At 42.7% G+C, this 22,963-nt stretch overlaps 1 protein-coding gene across 5 annotated transcripts in view; it reads right to left on the bottom strand.

Annotated features, from left to right (window-relative positions):
• UGGT2 (UDP-glucose glycoprotein glucosyltransferase 2) overlaps positions 1-22,963 on the bottom strand; it is a 302,913-nt gene that overhangs the window by 18,759 nt on the left and 261,191 nt on the right. For 2 of the 5 annotated variants that reach the window (XM_005304998.5, XM_065581051.1), the window contains 5 exons: positions 18,270-18,365; positions 14,900-14,984; positions 13,254-13,436; positions 11,660-11,820; positions 8,051-8,165 (listed from right to left, as the gene is read on the bottom strand). In XM_005304998.5, coding sequence (XP_005305055.1) covers positions 8,051-8,165; positions 11,660-11,820; positions 13,254-13,436; positions 14,900-14,984; positions 18,270-18,365 — 640 coding nt within the window. Of the gene's footprint in view, positions 1-7,800; positions 7,917-8,050; positions 8,166-9,130; positions 9,229-10,392; positions 10,452-11,659; positions 11,821-13,253; positions 13,437-14,899; positions 14,985-18,269; positions 18,366-22,963 lie in introns of those variants that run through there. The other 3 variants (XR_010597726.1, XM_065581050.1, XR_010597727.1) reach the window with 3 other exon arrangements.

Raw genomic sequence — 22,963 nt, 5'->3', positions numbered from 1 at the left:
GGCGCGTAATATGGGCCTGCAAGCTGAGGAGGTGGTAGAGCTGCAGGATCTGATGGTGAATATCCTGGCCCCGGAAGGTCCATCAAGGGTGGCTCTTCCCCTTATTAAGACCATTCAGGCCAACACCAAGACCTTGTGGCAGACCCCAGCCTCTATTCCTCTGACTGCGAAGGGCATTGAAAGGAAATACTTCATCCCCTCTAAGGGTTATGAGTACCTCTATATGCACCCGCAGCCCTGTTCATTGGTGGTGGTGGCGGTGAACGAATGAGAGAGGCAGGGGCAGCAAGGCCCTACCCCAAGTCCAGGACTCTAAAAGACTAGACCTTTTTGGCCGGAAGGTCTACTCTACCGAGGTTTGCAGCTCAGGATTGCTAACTAGCAAGCAATCCTGAGCAGGTACAGCTTTAACTCCTGGAACTCCATCCTGAAGTTCAGAGAGTTGGTACCTGCGGAGTCCAGAGAGGAGTTTGGGGCTATAGCTGAGGAGGGTAAGGCAGTGGCATGGACCTTGTTACAGGCCTCACTGGACGCTGTGGACTCAGCAGCATGCACCTTGTCCTCTGGTATCGCCATGAGGCATAACTCATGGCTGCAGGCCTCGGGGCTGCCACCTGAGGTGCATCAGACCCTCCAGGACCTGCCATTTGATGGGGCAGGCCAGTTTGCAGAGCAGACTGACTCTTGGCTACATAGCCTTAAAGACTTGAGGGCTATGCTGAAATAGCTGGGGTCCATACTCCGGCTACTCAGTGGAAACACTAAGCCGCAGCCCTCTCAATGCCCCTACCTGCCACGTCCTAGACAGGACTTCTCTAGGAAGCGCGGTAGGAACGATAGGCACAAGCAGTCCCAGCCCTCGTCCAACCAGGGCCAGATGCGCACTTCTTTGGTCTCTAATCAGGCCTTTTGAAGGTGTGCCCGGGACGACGTACCAGACTATGGACCGGATCCTCACCCATTTCGTGAACAGTCTACCCCATTTCTACCATGCTTGGTCCCAAAGAACATTGGACCGCTGGGTTCTTTGCATGGTAGAAGTGGGCTATTCTCTCCAATTCTACTCCTTCCCTTCCCCCCTTCCCCACGTCCCTGTCCCTCTTCAGTGACCCTTCTCATGAGCATTTCCTTGTGCAGGAGGTGCAGATGCTCCTCGCCGCAGGGGCGGTGGAGGAGGTACCTCAGGAGCTAAGGGGAGAGGGATTCTACCCCGGCTATTTCCTAATTCCGAAAGCCAAAGAAGGTCTCAGACCCATCCTCGATCTACGAGGCCTCAACAGATTCATGAAGAAGTTGAAGTTCTGCATGGTCTCCCTGAACTCAATTATTCTGTCTCTCGATCCAGGAGACTGATAGGCAGCCCTCGACCGCAAGGATGCTTACTTCCACATATCCATGGACCTTTCGGTGGACACTCTGATCATGTTGCCACTGTTCCTGGACCTAATCACCCAGGACGCCTTAGTTGCCCAGACCTCCAGTCTCTCCACTTTATGGCCTGGAAGCTTCATGGCTAAACCCCATGGAGCTCATGTGCTTGGAGTCGGTCAGGGAAGTTCTCCACGGTAGCAGGAAGCCCTCCACTAGGGCCACCTATCTGGCAAAGTGGAAAAGGTTTGGGACCTGGTGCACCCAGGGCTGTACTCCTCCATTGCAGGCCCCCATTGCTGTCATCCTGGAGTACCTGTTACAACTCAAGCAGCAAGGTCTGGCTGTTTGTTCCATCAATGTGCACCTGGCAGCTATCTCTGCATTCCAACCGGGAGCAGCCGGATGCTCCGTCTTCGCCAACCCCATGGTTGGCCGCTTCCTCGAGGGCCTGGAGCATCTGTACCCAGAGGTTCGGCAGCTGATCCCGGCGTGGGATCTCAACCTGGTTAGTTCCAAACTGATGGGACCTCCGTTTGAACCATTGGCAACCTGCTCGCTCCTGTATCTATCATGGAAGGTTGCCTTTCTAGTTGCCATTACTTGGGCAAGGAGGGTCTCAGAATTTAAGCCCCTCACCTCTGACCCTCCATACACGGTCTTCTTCAAGGACAAGGTGCAGCTTAGGCCTCCCCCGGCTTTTCTTCCAAAGGTTGTGTTCCAATTTCGCTCCAACCAGGATATTTTCCTGCCTGTGTTCTACCCTAAACCTCATGCGAGCAGCCAAGAGGAAAGGCGCCACTCTCAGGACATTTGAGAGGCATTCGCTTTTTACATCGAACACATGAAGCTGTTCCGGAAGTCAAAACAGTATTTGTGGCGGTGGCTGACCATATGAAAGGTCTCCCGGTCTTGCCACAGAGGATCTCATTGTGGATCACCTCCTGCATCCGCACCTGCTACGAATTAGCCAACGTTCCAGCTCTGGCTCTCACTGTCCATTCTAAGAGAGCACAAGCCTCATCGACAGCGTTCCTGGCCCAGGTGCCAATTCAAGAAATCTGCAGGGCGACAACATGATCCTCGGTGCACACATTTGCCGCTCACTACGCCATAACCCAGCACGCTAGAGACAATGCAGCCTTAGCAGAGCAGTACTCTAGTCTGTTGTTCCATAACTCCTACCCCACCTCCAAAGTAGGTCTTGGGAGATACCTAACTGGAATCGACATGAGCAAGCAGTCGAAGAAGAAAAAACGGTTACTCACCTTCTTGTAACTGTTGTTCTTTGAGATGTGTTGCTCACTTCTATTCCAGACCCACCTGCCTTCCCCTCTATTGGAGTAGCCGACAAGAAAGAACTGAGGAGGCGCTGGGTCGGCAGGGTCATATATTGAGCGCTATGGAAGTGCCACTCCAGGGGGCCCCAGAGTTGACCCGATGGGTGCTGCTAGGGGAAAAAACTTTCCGACAACTGTGCACGCAGCACGCACACACCTAACTGGGATGGATATGAGCAATACATCTCGAAGAACAACAGTTATGAGAAGGTGAGTAACCATTTTTTTGATTCCTTGACTTCTTTAAGTGGTATCTGCAGAGTGTCTGCCAACCATTTTATGAGGTCCTGAAATGGTGGGAAATCACTGGCCATAGGTAGGGGTGGAGGCATAACTGCCTCAATTTCTGATGACAAGGAATGGTAGTTTTTCCTCCTCTGCCCTAGCTTCCTGCTCCTAGAATGCTTCCTTCTGCTGAGGAATGGGCTGTGGTGGAGGGGACTGTATGTCTCTTATCCTGATGGGTTCTACTGTACAGTCTTGGACTTGCTTCTGAAGTTCATGCCCCCTTATGGTGATACTCCGTAGGAGTCACCTGAACTGGAGCAATCCTAAGGACACTACCCAAAGATGAGGAGGTTATTCACCGTGTGCAATAAACTGTGGATCTTCAAAAATGTGCATCGAGATGCCTTGGAAATTTTTTGTCAGTATGCCACCCAGGGGTCCCAGGTATTGCTATTGTGGGAGGGGTCGTACGGGGGATGGGGAGTATCATCCAAAGTTGTTCCCACCAGCGGTGATGTCTTCCCTGAAATGACTCTCGCCGTCTGTGGGTATCAAAGAACGGGTTCTCAAATGGCTGGGTAGGAAAGCCCTGCACCAAGAGAGAAGAGACTGAAGGGAAGTTTCCATTATCGTCCTCAACATCATCTAGTGGAGGTGCCCCAGGCGAAAAAGGCAGTGAATCGGGCAATACTGGGGACAGATGGGAGTCCAGTGACTGAGCAGGTCTCAGTACCAAGAGGCACTCTGTACCTATGAGCACCAGGAAGGCAGACATTCCTGACTGCTCTGAGTTCCAACAGGTTGATGTGGAGACTGGCTTCCTGAGGAGCCCATCTACCCTGAATTGCGAGGGTATTGAGGTGTTCTACCCACCCTAACAGTGATGTGTCTGTTTTCTCAGATATTGTTGGAGCTGGTCAGATGAAAGGGACACCCGCACAGACATTGAATGGATTTTTTCCACCAGTCTAGGGAATTCTTCATCTGGAGGGGAACTGTAACTGTTTGTCCACGTTATCTCTGGTGGAGGAATAGATCGTTGTGAACAAGCCCCGAAAGCAGCAGAGGTATAGACTTGCAAGCACAGTCACAAAGGTGAAAGCTGCCATATGACCCAGGAGCTGCAAACATTTCTTACTGTAGCATGGGAGGTTCCTTGAATTGTCCCAATCAGGTCTGCCAAAATTATGAATCTGTATGTGGAAAGGAAGGCCCTGGCTGCCAACAAATCCAAATATGCTACTGTGAATTGTATTCTCTGTCAGGGGTTAACATGGATTTTTTTACGTTTAGCTGGAGACCCAATTCCTGAAAGAGAGAGAGTTGTCTGGGTGGAAGTTAATACTGCAGCGTAAGATCAGTTCTTACTGTCGTCAAGATATGGGAAGACTAAAATTGCTTCTTGTTGAAGGCAAGCAGCTACTACTGATAGAACCTTTGAGAACATCACTGCAGCCAAAGAGAGGCTGAAAGGAAGTCTCTATATAGAAATAGGCATCCTGTAGGTTGAAGGCCAGAAACTAATCTCCTGTCTCTATTGAAGGGATTATAGCTGCCAGAGTCACCATCCTGTACTTATGAGACTTTACAAATTTGTTCAGTTGTCTTAGATCTAAGAACAGTCTTCATCGTCTCTCCTTTTGTGGCACGAGAAAATACTTTGAATAAAACCCTTTCCCCCTGTGAGGGGATGGGACCAATTTTACTGTTCCTAAACAAAGGAGAAAAGTGTACCTCTTGACTCAGTTCAGTCTCATGAGATGGATCCCTGAAGAGGAATGGGGAAATGGGGGTGGGAGGGATGAAGGGACGTAAAGTGGATGGTGTAGCCCAATGTTATAACCTCCATGGCCCACTTGTCTATTGTAAAATGCTGCCAGATCTTCTGAAAATGGGAAAGGAGGTCTCCAGAAGTGCAAAGATGGGCACAATGTTGCAGCTTGCAAACTAGAGGTGACAGAGGAGTTGAGCCCTCAACCAACCCATCAAAACTGTTGTTTTGATGATGACTGGGTACTTGCTGAAGGAGGGTGAGAAGCTCTTTTCCTCTGGAATTTTTGCCTCTTTCTAGAGGGTTCAGTGGTTCTGTGAAATCCAGAGAACTGGGTCAGGCATGATCTCCAAGCAGTTTGAGACCTGCTAAATCTCCTTTTGTTTGTTGTGTGTATACCCAGAGACATCAACATGGCCCTTGAATCCTTCAGAAAGTGTGAGGTCTCATCCACAGTCCCAGAGAAGAGCTTCGGACCATCAAATGGGAGGTCCTCGATAGTATTCTGTACCTCTTTTGAGAACCCTAACAGCTGGAGACATAACGTTCTGTGCATGACAACCATTGTGGAGATGGATCTAGTGGCAGCATTCAGGGCATTTAAAGATGTTTGGAGAGAAGTTCTGGCTAATAACTGACTCTCCTTACTGATGCCCTGGAAGTGCTCTCTATGCTCCTGTGGAAGATGTTCAATAAAGGTTGCAAACTTGTTGTAATTTATTAAGTCCTAGCTGGCCATGAATGCCTGACAGTTTGTCATCCAAAATTGGAGGGTCGTGGATGAGTACGCCTTTCGGCCAAAAAGGTCCTACCTCTTCTAGTCCTTATTGTAAGGGGTAGACCTGGAGAAATGTTGTTTATCCAGATTCGTTTACAGTATCCACTACCAGGGAATTAGGTGGGGGATGGGAAAACAAAAATTCTGAGTCCCTGGAAGGAACATAATATTTCTTATCCATCTGTTTATAAGTTGGTGGGATGGTGGCAGGAGTTTGCCACAGTCTTTGATGGATCCAGAAATTAATGGGAGCACAACTTGGGTGGGTGTTGCCAACTGCAGAATGTCCAGAAGCTTGTGTTGTGAGTCTTTAATTTCTAAAGAGGTACCTAAAGGGTGTCAGCCACCCTTTTCACAAGGTGCTGGAATTGGTGAAAATCATCAGCCATCGATGGTGGTGGTGGTGGTGACTGCCTCATCTGGAGATGAGTACAAAACAGGAGTTTGAGGGATGGCCTCTTTGTCTGCCCTAGCCTCCTGTTTTTCAAAGGTATCCTTGTGTTGGGGGTTTGGTGGAAGGAGACTGTGCAACCCTACTCTCCTGGCACAATAAAGCCCAAGGTCTGGCAAATTGCTGCCGTTATGCTGCCCAAGGATACCAGGATACCAGTATGGCCACTTGGGGCGGGGGGGAAGGGCCTCATACAGAAGTGGAGGTGGTACAGGACTGATTCCACCCTCCCTGACGTGGGTTCTTGCCAAAATATGGGTTCCTGTAATGATGTGGAGGGGAACCCCCCATTGATAAGGTGGAGACTGATTAAATGTCTCCTTCATTCTCCTCAATGTCCTCCAATTAGGGGAGGCAGTAGAAAAGGGCAGAGAATCCTGTGGCTCCAGGAAGCAATGGTAAATCCAGAGACTGGAGTCTTGGTTGTTTGGTACCCATAAACAGTGGGGACTCTGGCTCATCTAACACTGACAAGGCCCTAGAGTAGCACAATTCCTGCTGTACTGAGTCTGTTGGTATCAATGTAGCAGTTGAGGTTGACAGTACCATTGATATGGAGCACGTAGGTGCCAGGGCCTAAGATGCCTTGTGCTGCAATTTTGCCAGTAGTGATGGAGCTGAGTGAGAAAGCACCATTGGTAAGCCTGATGTAGATGATGCCATGCTAGAAGAGTGTATGTCTTGGGCCCCTGTGTCCTTCACAGATGGTAGTGTAGCCTGCTGGAGTCATGCTTCTCCTAAGTGCTCTGGGATCTCACAGCCCCATTGGTACCAGAAGAAGAGTCCTTCACCTCCATGGTTCCGAGTCGACAGGTTGAAGCCTCTGACACTGTAGACTTAGTGGGAGATCCAGGCGTTTGAGGAGCTGGCTCTTGGTAGTGGGAGACCAAGGTCCTCTTCTTTGGATCCTTCCTCTAAGTCAGTTTTCCTCAAACTTTGTCCACTGCGCCCCTTGTGGCCAGGTGTGTCTGCAGTCTTTAAACAGTTCCGGCCTTGGGTTTCCAGCTGGGTCACTAAGTAGTTCAGATCCCCTTTCTGGGGGTTTATTGCTCTCCAATTGTAGGCCATTTCCCCAGTGACCTATGGGTGGGACCCGGGCCTGCCCACTACTCCAGGTCCCAGCCCAGGGACCCTCAGAATAGCAGCCATGTGCTGCCGTGTCCCTTTATCTAAACTGTTTTCAGTTCCCTGGGCCACTTCCCCGAGGCGCCAGCCTTCAGCAGGGCTGTAGGGCTGAAGTCTTGTATTCAGTCCCAGCAGCAAACCAGAAGCTCCTTTTTGCTCTCCTGGTCCCTGCCAGCACTGATCTGTCCATAGTGCTGCAGTTCCCTCTGGCCAGCCGGAAGCACCAACTGGACTCCTCTGGCTCCAGCAAGGAACTGACGGTCTCTGCAGCTCCTTTTTATATGGCCCTCTGAGGCCCTGATTGGCTGCTCCCTGCAGCCTCTCTGATTGGTTAGAACTTTTTAGCCTCCCCCTGATTGGCTGCTTCCTGCGCAGGCTCTCTAGACTGCTTCGAGGACTTGTTCCTCTCCTGGGACAGGTGTGGCCGGAGGCCTCCCTGAGAGGGCATCTGGGCCTAGTCCACCCGTCACACAATCCCATGACTGCTGCAGTGTGCACCAACAATAAGAATTGGAATTTTTTGCACTAAAAAACTGACTGACAACAACAAAAATAAAAAATTAACCATTAGAACTCTCCTTGTATTTTGGTCTGTTTGTACTGACAGATGGTAGGTTGGATTCCATTGCATAGACTGCCAAAGAGAAGATTTACACACAGTAGATAGTAGGAGAGCTATAACCTGACATTCCATTTTCTAAAAATGTACATAATTTATGTGATAATAAATATAATAAAAATACCTACCCCTGGAAATTCTAGCTATACTTTAGTAACCAGATCACAACTTAAAAATGTTGTAATGTGACAGCAACACAGAAGCGCATTTGCAAAACCTTCTATGGAGAGCTCCTCCTATAATAGTAAGAAGTAATTAAGTCTACATGCAAACCACAAATAGTGAAAACATTAGAGAAAAACAGGAAGAATATTTTAAAGAAAAGAAAAAATGTCATTTATCTTCAGGCAGACATTAAACTCTTGCATACCTGATCTAAGTTTGATAGACTGTTTGGATCTTGACTGAGAGCCTGGTATTGGCCCCGAAGTCTGTCTCCTGCAGCAATCTTTCTGAACTTCTTAAGATCCACAACATATAAGGCACTACAAAAACAAAAATTAATTAAGTTTTGCATATTTTGACATACCTACTAGAAACAGGAAAAAACTTGATAACAAGGAGACAAATACTGTGTATGCAATAAAGGAATGTTATTTTAAGTAACTAGCTGAAGTCCAACACAAGAAGTGAACTCAACATCTGCTAATCAATCTACCACATGGATTTAGGGTGGATAAAAAAAATCAATTAAAAAAATCAGATTTTTTATTAATCAGATTTTTTTCATGTGTTATTTAAATTATAAGTTTTTCTTAAAAATAAACCTGTTTAAAATGAAATCTGAATTTAATACAAAAATGTTAAGCCTAAAATTATTATAATCTCTTAACATTTAAATAAAAATAAACATGCTGAATCCATAAGCCTCTATCAAAAACTTTGAGTTAAAGGCTGTTTTTCTATATAGAGAGAGAATCAGGGGGAAAACTAACTTTTGAGGTTAAGCTTTATAAATGTCACAATAAGTCATGTACAGGTCTGTCTCATCTTACGCGGGGGTTCCGTTCCGCGGTTAGCGCATAAAGCGAAAACCGCGTATAGTCAAAATTACATTGAGTTGAATGGCGGGCGAAATCGCCCGAACTACAAGTACAGTATTAAAATTGTTATTTTTCTCTTTTTTTGTTTTGTTTTTGCTGACCGCATAAAGCTGAAATTGCGCATGTTAAATGCACGTAAGATGCGGCAGACCTGAACCATATTGAGGGCTTGATCCTGTGGAGGACCCAGGGGCCGTGCTACTGGGTGCAAGAGACTAGCAAAGGCATCATAGGTGTTGGAACCCAGCCTCTGACACCAGGAGACACCATCATGTATCTCATCCAGATCATTCAATGAGTCCACCTGCGTGAGCTCATTCTCCTATTTTACAGCTTCTCTCTACCTGAACTCTGGCTCAGTTCTCAAATTATGAGTATCTATGACTTCACCCATCATGGAAACTTACTCTCCGGTTCATGGAAAAATACTGATCTGCCCAGTAACTACCAGCCTTTGCTTCTGGATGGTTCTCAGCACTTCAGGTAAATGGCCCTTCTCTGTGTCCTTGCATGTGTACATAGACAGAGATGCAAACAGAAATCCATTAATTTCTCAATTGCCTTCCTTTCTGTCTCTAAACAAATAAAATACTGAAGTCTAAAAGATATGTAGATTATACAAGCAGAATTTTTAGATTGTTGTGAGTTCATTTGTTTTACATACAGAGTTATGTAACAAGGCATAAGGAGCAGAGTGTGTAACCAGAAAGAAGCAACACTGGTGTCAAAGCAGGACGCTTTGGAAAGAAGGGACAAAATTCTTCACAATGCAGTCCTAGACATGGTTCACTCATTATGACCAGGCTACTTTTCCACCTGGCAGAAGAGAGAGTGCTAGAAGGTTACTGGATACTATGTACGAGAAGGAAATTGAACAGTGTGCCGAAAAATTGGAGGGAAATTTGTTAATCTGAGTCTTGATGGGTGGAGCAATGTACACAATGATCCAGTAATATGTGCTTGTGTGACAAGAGAATATGGAGTTGTCTATCTTGCAAAAACAACTGATACAGCGGAATATTTAAAAGAAGTAGCAATAGAAGTAGAAGTAAAAGCTATAACAAACTGAAGAAAAATTCAAGTGTGTAGCTTTGTCATAGGCAGTGTTACAAATGTAGCACAGATAGGAAGAAATCTAGAGAAAGATAATGAAGAGAACCTGAACCTTATAACATATAGATGCAGTATTCATTTGATGAATCTTTTAGCTTAATATTTAAGTACAACTCCAGAAATAAAGGAAAATGTTGTTGAAATAGCAAAATACTTCTGTAACAACCACTTTGCTTCGGCTTCACTGAAGAGAACAGGAGGACCCAAACTAATTCTCCCCCAAGATATACAGTGGAATTCAGTGGTTGACTGTTTTGAGCTATTTATTAAAAACTGAGCTATTCTGATGACAATTTGTGGAAAAAATTGTGACAAAATAGATGGGACTATCACAGACTAAGTAGTCAACAGCAGACTAAAGAGAAACATAGAAGATATGCTGAATAAACTGAAACCTATTTCCATAGCCGTGTCAAACTGCGGAAAGATTGCTGCTCTATTGCTGATGCTGTTGAAATTTGGAAAGATTTTTAAGAGACATTGAAGAAAGAAATAACCAACAACAAAGTTAAATTACAGGCAGTAAAAAAAAAAAATGGATGGAACAAGCACTTACTCCACCTAATTTTCTTGCCAATATTCTCAACCCAAAGTACCAGGATCGATGTCTGTCTGCTGAAGAAGAAGATGCTTCTATGATATGGACATCAATCATGCCAAACATAACAAAATTATATGGCTGGAGTGATCCATTTAAGTAATACATGTCTCCTGATTGATGTTTTAAAGAAAGTCACTGAACTTGTGAAAAGCAACAAAGAGTCCTGTGGCACCTTATAGACTAACAGATGTATTGGAGCATAAGCTTTCGTGGGTGAATATGTCTGACGAAGTGGGTATTCACCTGCGAAAGCTTATGCTCCAATACATCTGTTAGTCTATAAGGTGCCACAGGCTCTTTGTTGCTTTTTACAGATCCAGACTAACACAGCTACCCCTCTGACACTGAACTGGTGAAGTCACTAGCTAAGCACCGGAAACCAGAGTTGCTGAAGTGCTAAATCAGCTTTTGACAGCAGCAGGCTATTCCGCAGACACAAAACATATTTTCTTCATTTGGACAAATTCATTCAAAGCTGAGAAATCGACTGGGATTTGAAAAAGCAGGAAAACTGGTCTCTCTCTTCCAGTCTATGAATAAAAATGAGGATGGAGGGAATGAGAGCCACTAGTTTGAAAAGTCTGAAGGACAGTCTAACTTAGGAGACTCTCTCATTTTCAAGAGATTCAGGCGAGAAGGAACTTAAGCTTCACTCACTTTCAGTTAGGGATTGTTGAAATTTTTCCCAGGATAACCTGAAATAATCAGTTTAATTTACTGACTACAGTGAATCCCTCTGTTTAATAAATTATTTAGTTGTATATATGTAACGTGTTTTGATATATCATTCACCATTTTCTAACATACTAAAAATGTACAGTTAATAAGAATCTGAAAGTATTAAGCTATATAATTGCTTAAATAAATGCATTCCATCCTAAGTAGCAAAAGATGTACCAAATGTAGTGTAAAGGTTCTATTTAGCTGTAAATCAAAATGATTTAAGGGTTATATCTACCAATGACAATGCACCTTTCTTTAGAAAATAACTGAAGTACAAATGAAAAAGTTGATTAAAATTGATTATTTAAATCAAAGCTTTCCACTTAAGTGATTTAAATCATGATTTAAATCAATCCACCTTGCATGGATTTTATGCTTTATTTCTGTCTCTCTCCGGATATCTCAGGCTATTTGATTGTTATTGAATGCCTTACTGACAAAAGACCAAAATTTTCAACATTTCTACAAATAGTCCAAAAATATAAATTAATGTTCCTACCTTATGTGGTATTTCCTTCTTCCAAGATGTGATGCCCAATACCCTGATTTCCAGAAACGGTACCCATCCATTTCTGTGCGACTGTCACAAAAGGGGACATATCCATAGGGAGCTCCATTTAGATCTATATCTCTAAGTTCTTTGAGGTCACTTCTCACAATCTAAACAAGAGAAAAACAGGAAACACTTCTTTTTTGTAGTTTAATGTTGTTTTGTCCCCAAATATAGATATAGTCCAAATGCCAACTGTACTCCCACAGATTTTTGACAGAAATGAGTCTAGTCTGTTACTCTAATAGTCTGTTAGAACATGTTTATCTAGTTATTGCTTGGACAAAATGCATACTTTTTCTTTATTATTGTGGTAGGGTCAGCCTCTGCAGCACACCTCTGTGGCCTGCTTCCAAATTGGGTCTGATAACTGACCCCAACCACCTGATCCCCAGTCAATCAGGATCAGCTGGAGGCGGTTGGAGGAGATGAGCGATCACAGGCGAGGCTGAACCCTACCCTTCTTAAAGGGCCAGCCAGCCTGGGATAGGATATTATGTACAGCTTCAGTTGATCATATTTAGGCTTGGAAGGATTAGATTTTTATTGGTAAATGTCAGTAAACATCAATTTCACCATACACATACAAACTAATGAGAACATATTTCCATCGATAATAATTGAAACTTACAGATAGGAAAAATAAGAAAAATGCTACTTGAGAACTTAAGAGTTTGATTTAAAGATATTTACTTTATATATTTTGACCTGTGATATTGACAATGTGTTTAATAGTTGTAAAAAATTTAATTTTGAATCAGTGTTTACTGTCATTAAATAATTGTCTGACACACCCTACTAATTTCCTGCAACTTCAAAACTTTAAATCAACAAAAATTAAAAAATGCTTAAACCCCATAATTTTGCACAAATAGGCAAAAAGTTAAAACAAAAATATATAGATGCCAAAATTACAAAAATTGAATTCTGCCAAGCCTGATCATATTTAATACCTAAAAGAAATAAGTAAAAAGCATCATCTTCGATTTATAGACCAACATTTTTGGATGCCCAAGCTGACACTCCTCAAAGAGGCATGATTTCCAAAAAAGTGACAAGCACCTCCCTTCTGAAAATCAGGACCTGTTAGGTATGTCAGTTTCGCCACCCAAAAATTATGGCACCCAAATCATTAGTCACCTTTGCAAATCTAGCCCATATAATATCCTTACCTTTCAGAAAGGTTCTGAAGATGCTTTACATACACTATCTATTCAGCACCAAGACACTTACAAAAAATATCCTGGGATTTTTAATGACCACTTGATCAAAACTTCAGCATCACATCCATTTGAGACAGCACAATGGCTCCAAGTCTATGGTGTGAAGGTGTTACTTCATTAATGAGTAAAAAGGGCTGCATACTGAATTTTGGACACCACATCATGCAGCACCTTCAGTAATGCTTAGTGATGGCCAATCCAGTTATTGAGACCTGATGAGATCAATATCTGAGACAGGATATCTACAGGGATGGTAAGGGTTGACATGAACCAATGCAAAACCCTGCTTTCAGATGTATTTTTCTAAAATTGTTTCTTACCTGGTCGGCATCAACAAATATTATTTTGTACACAGCCAGTGGAAAAAGAACATCCAGAAAAAGAATTTTGTAACCCCAGATAATTCTTTGCTTTTCAGTCTGTTGATGAAGCCAGCGGGGCCACTTATACTGTACTAGTTCATACTGGAATCCATATTCTTTGGCCATGTGAGGAATAATCTCCTAGAAATGGAAAAAGAAAAAAAAACAAAACTTTATGCAGTGCAATATGCACAGAGGTTAAGTGACTTGTGCTAGGTCACACAGCAAAGCTGGCATTGTTGATACACAAACCCATAACTCCTAAGTCCCATTTCTATAAGTTAACCAACAGATAATGCTCTCTTAATTATAACCATTCTTGTTGTCTCTATCTTATATATATTCTCCCCCTCCCCCGCATTACATTCCCTTTTTTTAATGCCCCCAACTGATTTTTTTTTTTTATCTTTTAAGGTCAGGACATACTGATTAACACCACAATTATGCCCGAAAATGTTTTATACATTGAGTCTAATGCAAAATGAAATTAACTGCAATGACGGTGCACTTAACGTGTTTCAGCTGCTCTGACAATTTCCATAATTCTAGTGGTATTCCCAACTATATGTATTTTTCTTAAACTGATATAATCTGTAAGAATACAAGAAACTTTTAAAATGTACCCATTCTACCTTGGTTTCAGAAGAAAAAAAGATCTTATATAAAGGCTGCTTAAAAACTTTGATATTAATGTTTCCATAATGTAATTATTTTAATTAATTTCATGATTTTTAAAATCCATTCTAATTATAAAAAATATGATATTTAGTAAAAGCGACAATGCATTGCTATTCATTTTACTACTTGTGGCAGAGCTCTGACCTTGTCCCGGTGGGTCCTGCGCTTTTAGGCGGTATATGCTAGCCTCAGTGGCTCACTGTGACCTTCCACGTAGCCCTTCTCTCTCTAGGGCCAGGGTTACAGTCTACTGAGCCCTTTTCATCATAAGCCAGCAAGGAGGTTGGTGAGAGAACTCCCACAGTCTCTGTTGTCCCTAGGGGTTTGTTTTAGAACAGTTTAGCCTCCTGTTCTGACAGGGGCCTGACTTCCCCTCCCAGGAGGGGTTCCCTGTAGTGGTGGGTTGGGGGGAACCCGGGCCCGCCCTCTACTCCAGGTTCCCGCCCAGGGACCCTAATGGTAGCAGCTGTTGGCAGCCAACCTTTCATTGCCAGAGTTGCTACATTTCCCTGGGCCACTTCCCCACAGCTCTCCTGCTTCTCCCTTCTTCACCCTTACCTTAGGGCTCCCTTATCAATAACTTGAGGGTGTCTTCATTAACCAGCCTTTCAGCCGCACTTCCTCTCCCCTGGCTCTCCTCTGCCTGACTGGAGTGAGCCCTTTTTATAGTATCAGTGGGGCCTTAATTAGAGTCAGGTGGTCACATTAGCTTAATGGCCTCACCTGACTCTTTGCAGGTTAATTGGAGTCAGGTGTTCTCATTAGCCTGGAGCTGCCCCTGCTCTGATCAGTCAGGGAACAGAAAACTGTTAATCCAGTGGCCAGTATATCTGCCTTCTGCTATTCTGCTGTACCCAACTGGCCTGGGTCTATCACATACTCTTATTAACAATGCAAGCACAATGAAAGATGGACATTACACTTACCTTAAATGTAGGAGAAAGATAATTTTTCAGAAACCAAAATTTAACAGGTGTTTTGGTATGACGCAGAACAGAAAGCATCATAATTCTGTGGAACGAAAAGTCTATAATAAATAAATTAATATATTCATGAAATCACATTTCAACCATAACATCAAAAGGGATTTTATAGTTTTAAGACCCATTATATATTAGAAACAAAAACTTGTAGCAAACCTGATTCTATTTATGATTCTTGCTAACACAGTTTAAGCAAGGTTTGACTTCCATGATCATAAACTGCATACTGGCATAGATTTTTCTAGACCGCTTTTAGACAGCTAAGTATATACCACACTAGCCAAACTGTATTTAAACCACATTAGAAGGAACGGTGTTTAAATAAACATGGGTTTACTAACAGGTTCTACCCTAAGGTACATACATATGTGACTGAAATGGAGCTGCTCTGTAATAATTCATAAATACTGTATGTTAACTTGGTTATTGGGATGTTTACTGTACGACTGTATTGGTTTAGTTTAATAGGGACTGTAAGAAAAAATAAGCAGGAAGGAGACAGAATGGCTCAAGATAAGTCACTCTTCACCAAACATTGACAGTGTAAGGGACAGTGCCAGGGCAGAAAAAGGCCTAGCAAAGCAGGAAATCAAAAGAACGGTGGCAGGTTTAAAAATAATATTCTCAAGAGAGACAGAAGCGTTGCTTGGGGAAACAAGACTGAGGTACATGACAGCCTGCCAGAGGAGTCTGAAGAAATTGGTCCTGCCTAGGTTACTATCAGAGGATGGTATGCCTCTTGGTAAGAAAGACATGGGTATAAACAGTTTTCTCTAAATGCTTTGTCCCTCCTGCAAAAGAAATACTTTTATTTTAAGAAAGCTGTTTTGAATCATTGTAGTTCACTGGTTACAGATTTTGGGAGGGAAGAACTGCAGGTGTCCAAGCTCAGTCAGACCTGCTAGGTAAGAACAGTTGATCCACAAGGTACTGCAGCCCTGGGACTAGTCTGAGGGCTTGTGCACACCACTTACATCAGTATAACTTATGTTGCTCCAGGATGTGAATAAGCCACCCTCTTAAACAACGGAAGTTACACCAACTTAACTGCAGGTGTGGATAAAGCTATGTTGGCAGGAGAGCTTCTCCTGCTGACATAGCTACTGCCTCTTGTGGAGTTGGCTTTATTATGCTGACTGGAGAGCTCTCGGCATGAGCATTTTCACCATCAGACACACTACAGCAGTGCAGCTGCATTGGTGCAGCTGCGCTACTGTATTGCTTCTAGTGTCGACTAGCCCTAAGAGTGGGAGAATTACAGAATTCCATTCTGTAGGGATGCACTCAGAGAGAGGATACAGCATAGACAATGGCAATAATGGAGAATGGAGAGAGGTAAATAATGGTGTCCCCCAGAGATCTGTACTGGGCCCTATTTAACATATTCATAAACGATCTGGAAAAATGGGTAAACAGTGAGGTGGCAAAATTTGCAGATAATACAAAACTACTCAAGATAGTTAAGTCCCAGGCAGACTGTGACGAGCTACAAAAGGATCTCGCAAAACTGGGTGACTGGGCAACAAAATGGCAGATGTAATTTAATGTTGATAAATGCAAAGTAATGCACACTGGAAAACATAATCCTAACTATACATATACAATGATGGGGTCTAAATTAGTTGTTACCACTCAAGAAAGAGATCTTGGAGTCATTGTGGATAGTTCTCTGAAATTATCCACTAAATGTGCAGTGGCAGTCAAAAAAGCAAACAGAATGTTGGGAATCATCAAGAAAGGGATATATAATAAGACAGAATATATCATATTGGCTCTATATAAATCCATGGTACGCCCACACCTTGAATACTGCATGCAGATGTGGTCGCCCCATGTCAAAAAAGATATATTGGAATTGGAAAAGGTTCAGAAAAGGGCAACAAAAATGATTAGGGGAATAGAACAGCTTCCGTATGAGGAGAGAATAATAAGACTGGGACTTTTCAGCTTGGAAAAGAGCGACTAAGGGGGGATATGATAGAGGTCTATAAAATCATGAGTGGCAGGGCCTGCTCTAAGAAGTTCGGGGCCCGATTCAAATAGTTTCGACGTGGCCTCGGCAGGGATGACTCACCCGGTAGCACTCCGGGTCTTCGCTCTGGGTCTTCCGTGGCACGGTCGGACCTGCGGCCGAAATGCCACCGAAGATCCAGAGTGAGTGAAGGACCCGCCACTGAAATGCCGCCGAAGACCTGGAGCGCTGCCGGGTGAGTAAAAATTAAAAAGGCGTCTAAGTTAGGCGCTTTTCTTTAGGGAGCGGGGCCCTCTTAGGCGCGGGGCCCAATTCGGGAGAATCAGCCTAAAGCCGACCCTGATGAGTGGTTTAGAGAAAGTAAATAAGGAAGTGTTATTTACTCCTTCTCATAATACAAGAACAAGGGGCCACCAAATGAAATTAAGAGGTAGCAGGTTTAAAACAAACAAGAAAGTATTTTTTCACACAACACACTGTCAACCTCTGGAACTCCTTACCAGAGGGTGTTGTGAAGGCCAATACTATAACGGGGTTCAAAAGGGAGCTAGATAGATACATGGAAGATAGGTCCATCAATGGCTATTAGCCAGGATGAGCAGGAATGATGTCTCTAGCCTCTGTTTGCCAGAAGCTGGGATTGGGTGACAGGGGATGGAACACTTGATGATAACCTGTCTGTTCATTCCCTTTGTGGCACCTGCCATTGGCCACTGCCAGAGGACAGGATACTGGGCTTGATGGACCTTTGATCTGACCCAGAATGGCTATTCTTATGTTAATCTTGGTCAATTGTTTCAAAAAATCTGTGAACAAAACCAGACTAAGCAGTCTGACACAAAACACTATAATGATTCCCTTAAAACAATTATGATTTATCAGATCATTAACCTGTGGATACAGTAGTATTAGTATATATAGGGAATGGGCCATCACATGATAGTATGTAGATTTTGGGGCAAATTCAGCCACTATCTAAACAGATGTGACTCCAATGAAGTTGTGGAGTTACTTTGCATACACTAAGGCTGATTTTGGCCTTTTGGTGTTCATATTTATCACATACATTGATGCACGGCATTAAAAAAGGATTTTCTTTAAAAGAGAAAGATATAATATTCCTGAACACACATACATTGGATCAATTAGATCTCTAGTATAATTCAATCGTTGAACCAAAAATAAATTTGATCCTTCCTGTGTACATTTTTTCTATGCCATGTTATTATTCCTACTGTTTTCTTAAAAAGAATAGCCATACTTCCTAAAAACTTTAACTTGTTGATGAACTTTTAGAATATTCCCATTAAATTCCTAAATTTTCCTTTTTGCTTAAATTACCTTAAAAAGCGTTCATATAAATGGCCTGAAGCAACCGAAAAAATATTTAGAACATCATTTTTCTTCTCTTTTTCTTCTGTTTGAAGATCTGAAAAACTTAAAAATAAATATCTGTTATAGGCTCTGTAACTAGGGAGAAGGACAAAGACTATAAAAGCCACCCAAAAAACTACATTAATAGCAGGGTTATATATTGACAGAATCGTAAGTAACAGTTTCTATACAAGCTCAACTCTGCCCCCATCTTTTGCATATGCATCACAATACAGTCTTTAAAATTACATGACCACATTCTATTTTTCCAAAAGGCCCAATGAATTTTATATTCACTGCACAGTGAATGAGACAGAGTGAGTGTGAATGAGTAATATTTGTTTTATAATCATTGTTCAGTGAGTGTACCATAGCCGCATTCACTAACCATCATTCAACCAGTCTCCTGGAAGTTCAAATGTGCTCTCCGTTAAACCTTTTAAAATTTGTATGTATTGTCAAATTACAAGTGAAAATTGCAAACAGAACATTGCCAAGGATAAGATACAAATCTACAGGACCCCCATCTTAGTCTCTACACTACCATATCCACCATGCACCATATACTTGCACTCTGAATGATGAAGACAGGAGTGGGGATGTCCTGTAGAAAGTATAGGCTATGATCATATAATTAGTATTATAAGAGATGCTAACAAAAGGGTAAAATTAAGGTTCAAAGATTCACAGAGTTTAAGACCAGAAGGGACCAACAGATTGAGTCTGACCTCCTACATATTACAGGCAGTTACATTTCACTCAGTTGCCCACATAATAAGTGTAATAACTTATGTCTGACTAAAACATATCTTCCAGAAAGGCATCTAGTTTTGATTTGAAGACACAAAGAGATGGAGAATCCACCACTTCCCTTAGTAGTTTGTTCCAGGGGTTAATCACTCTGTCAAAAATTTCAAATATGAATTTGTCTGGCTTCAGCTTCCAGCTATTGGTTCTTGTTATACCTTTCTTCATTAGATTAAAGAGTTCTTTAGTACCTAGTATTTTCTCTGTATGAAAATACTTATACACTATAATCAAATCATCTTTCAATCTTTTTTTTTGATAAGCTAAGCAGGTTGAACTCTAAATCTCTCATTAAAAGGCATTTTCTCCAGCATTTGAATCATTTTTGTGGCTCTTTTCTGCACCGTCTCCGATTTGTGAAGTCTAGATGAAAATGTCTAAATAGAACTAAAAAGGAAAAAAAACAGTTATGGAAAAAATTATTCAGAATTTAGATCCACAATGAGCTTTCATCTAAGGAATATAACAGGGGAAATACCCATGACAATTTCCCTCTCAGATTTCTGCTGGGAGGAACTTAACCCAATTAACACAACAGAAGGACTCCTCATTTCCAGTTCCCAACTCCACCCCAGGCTGGAGCAGCTGACAGTAGTTATTACATGGAAATTCCTTCTGAGCCCTGTGATGTTATATAAATCAAATATAACCATGTAAATAATTGTTGCAACCACTGTTATACAATTGCAACAAATCTTATATGAAGTATGTCATGTAAGGTGTCAATGGAAAAATTATGATTGATTATCCTATTTGTATGCATGTATCATTTTTGTGTCGGAAGTTGTGAATATTGACTATATATCTATGTTTCATATGTGTTTGCTCCTGGGTAACACCCACAAAGGTAGTTTACATCTGATCTAGCCAGCACATTGTGAATGGACTATTCAAGTTGATGGCCCACTAATGAACACAATGAGCCCTGGAAGAAGCTTATCCCCACCTGATGGACATTCCTGTGGACGTTTTAGCCAGAATAATGGGTTCTGGCCCCAGCTATGACACTATGAAGCATGCAAGGGCATGTGACAAGCTCATGTGACGCTGGACTCCATCTTGTGCCTGTACTTTTCCACAAACTGTGCTGGGGACAATGAGTTTCCCTCCACATGGGAGAAGCTATAAAAGGCCCTCGAAACATCTCCATTTTGCCTCTTTCCTGCTCTGATCTCTGGACTATGGACTTTAACTAACAGGAGCATTACAACCAATGCACTGAGGACCTTACAATCTTTTGGATGTTACCAGAGACATTATAAGTCAGCAGTTTATGTCATCACTGCTTCAAACCTGACACAAGAACTCTGCAATTGTTGTACATACTTGATTCCTTTGACCATGTTAACTCTCTCCTCTTTCTTTTCTCTTACAAATAAATCTTTAGATATTAGATACTAAAAGATTGGCAAAAGCATGATTATTGGGTAAGATCTGAGTTATATATTGACCTGGGTATGTGGCTGGTCCTTCGGGATGAGAAGAACCCTTTGGTTGATAAAACTGGTTTTAAATAACCACTCATCATTAAGTCTAGCATGGCAAACGTCTCTCCCTTTTATCATGTCCTTTCTTCCCTCTTGGCTTTGCCCCCGCTTTAGCGTTAGGTGAGCATTACCTCATTGTAGTTCCAAACTGACCAAGGGAAGGGGGCAAGTATCAGAGGGGTAGCCGTGTTAGTCTGCATCTGTAAAAAGCAACAGAGTCCTGTGGCACCTTTAAGACTAACAGATGTATTGGAGCATAAGCTTTCGTGGGTGAATGCCCACTTTGTCAGATGCAAGGGAAGGGGGGTGAGAGTCCAACAGATCCTTTGTTGCTGCCTAGGCCAGTGTCCTTTGCTCCTGTGAAGCTGGGCTAGGTTTGTCCCATACATGCCCTGATGAGGTGTGAACTGCCCCTCTGCTCCTGGAGAGTTTTGCCTGGGCCTCTGCTCCTGGAGAGTTTTTGCCTGGGCTTGTTTTAAGCCACGAGGACACATTTTCAGCCTCATAACTATATATATACATGAAATTACAACCTATAATGTTACTATAATAACAATGCTCAGTGCATCATGACCCTTCCGAAGACACCCGACATGACAAACTTTGCATTGGATACACAATCATATTATAAGGATGAACATGGGGGTGCAGAATGTTCCCCCGAGGTACAGAGTGTCACAGTGTCCCTATGGGTTTTCCACTTGAGGTGACTCCGAAGCAATAGCAAAAAGAGGAGCAGCTTTGGAGCTGGAGCGAATACAGAAGGACTGTCAGGGCAACAGCAGCTTTTGATTTAGAGGCACATACCAGAATGCAGTGTTTGAAAAAAAATGCATTAATATCCAGGTTGCCGCTTTGCAAATTTCAGCAGTTGGCACATTTTTTTAATAGTGCCATGGAGTTAGTTTGGGATTTTGTAGAATGAGCTATTCAAGGGGGCTGAACATTAGCAGCCTGGTAACAAGCCAGAAATCCACTTTGAAAGTCTTTGTGTAGAGATCATGGATCCTTTAAATCTGGTCATAATTGAGATAAAGAGTCCAGAAGACTTTCTAAACAGTCCAAATAGAAGGCTAATGCCCTTCTAATATTGGTGTCGCATTGGGGGGAAAAAACACAGGAAGGTGGATAACATGGTTAATGTGGAAATCAGAGAATATTTTAGGTAAAAACTTGGGACATGGGAATAATGATACCTTATTCCTGAAGAGAACTGCAAATAGGTGAGGGGAACTCACCTATTAACGATCCTAGTTTCCTGACTACACAAGCAGAAAAGATGGCCACTGAGAATGCCGTTTTCATAGATAAGTGCAGCAGAGAAGACTTAACTAGTGGCTCAACATGGGATGAACAAAGACTGAGAATCCTAGCACAGGGGAATGAAAGGCTGTAATAGCTGTCAAATAAAAACTCTGACTGAACTCATGGAAAGATCTGATTTCTTTAAATCCAACAAGCAATCAATAACAGCAAAGAGGGAAGAGTACACCAGTTGTGAGATGTCTTCCAGCTTTGAAGATAAGTATTTTGTATAGACATCTTTCTGTGGTTTAGTAGGATCTCTTGTATCTCTGTCACACAGGAAACCTCTACCCCTGAGAACCACTGAAAACCCAAGCTCTGTGTTGGAGGATGGCCAAGTCCAGATAATGTTCAACTGTAATCCTGAGACAGCGGGTGGGAAATGGTCAATGCTGCAACACTGCAAATGAAGTGAGGTGAATCAGGTAAGGGTACCAGACTGCCTTGGACAAGCTGACGCAACTAGAATGACTCTAGCTTTGACTTATTTCGTTCAACATCCATTAGAATTAACAGTATCAAAGAATGTGCACAGAGAAAGTCCCTCATCCAAGAATGAGCAAGGTGTCTTCCAAGGACTGATGATCCAGATGCCCCATCAACCTGAATTTCTTGCACTGTCTGTTGGCAGTAGTTCCAAAGAGATCCATTTTCGGAAACCCACAAAGCCAGGAAAATCTGTTTGAGAATCTAAGGGTCCAATTCCCATTTGTAATCCTGGGAGAAACGTTTGGTCAGATCACCTGCCATGATGTTCTGCATGCCTGAGAGGTTAAGAGGCTGAAATGAGAATGTGATTGGCTATACACTACTTCCATAGTTTTATTGTTTCAGCACAAAGAGAGAGGAATCTTGCTTCTCCATGATGATTTACGTAGAACATGCAGGCTGTGTTATCTGGCATAACTTTGCTCAGTTAAGGGAAGAAAGTGGATACAGGTGTTCCTGACTGCTCTTAATTCTAGGAGGCTGATGTGTAAGAGAGACTCTTGAGGCAACCATTTGCCTTGGATGAAGCATCCCCCAAGGTGAGTGCCCCATCCCATAAGTGACGCATCTGAA

Source organism: Chrysemys picta, chromosome 1, assembly GCF_011386835.1.
Source record: "Chrysemys picta bellii isolate R12L10 chromosome 1, ASM1138683v2, whole genome shotgun sequence".
Classification (NCBI taxonomy): Eukaryota; Metazoa; Chordata; order Testudines; family Emydidae; genus Chrysemys; species Chrysemys picta.
This window is presented reverse-complemented; position numbering and strand designations above follow the sequence as displayed.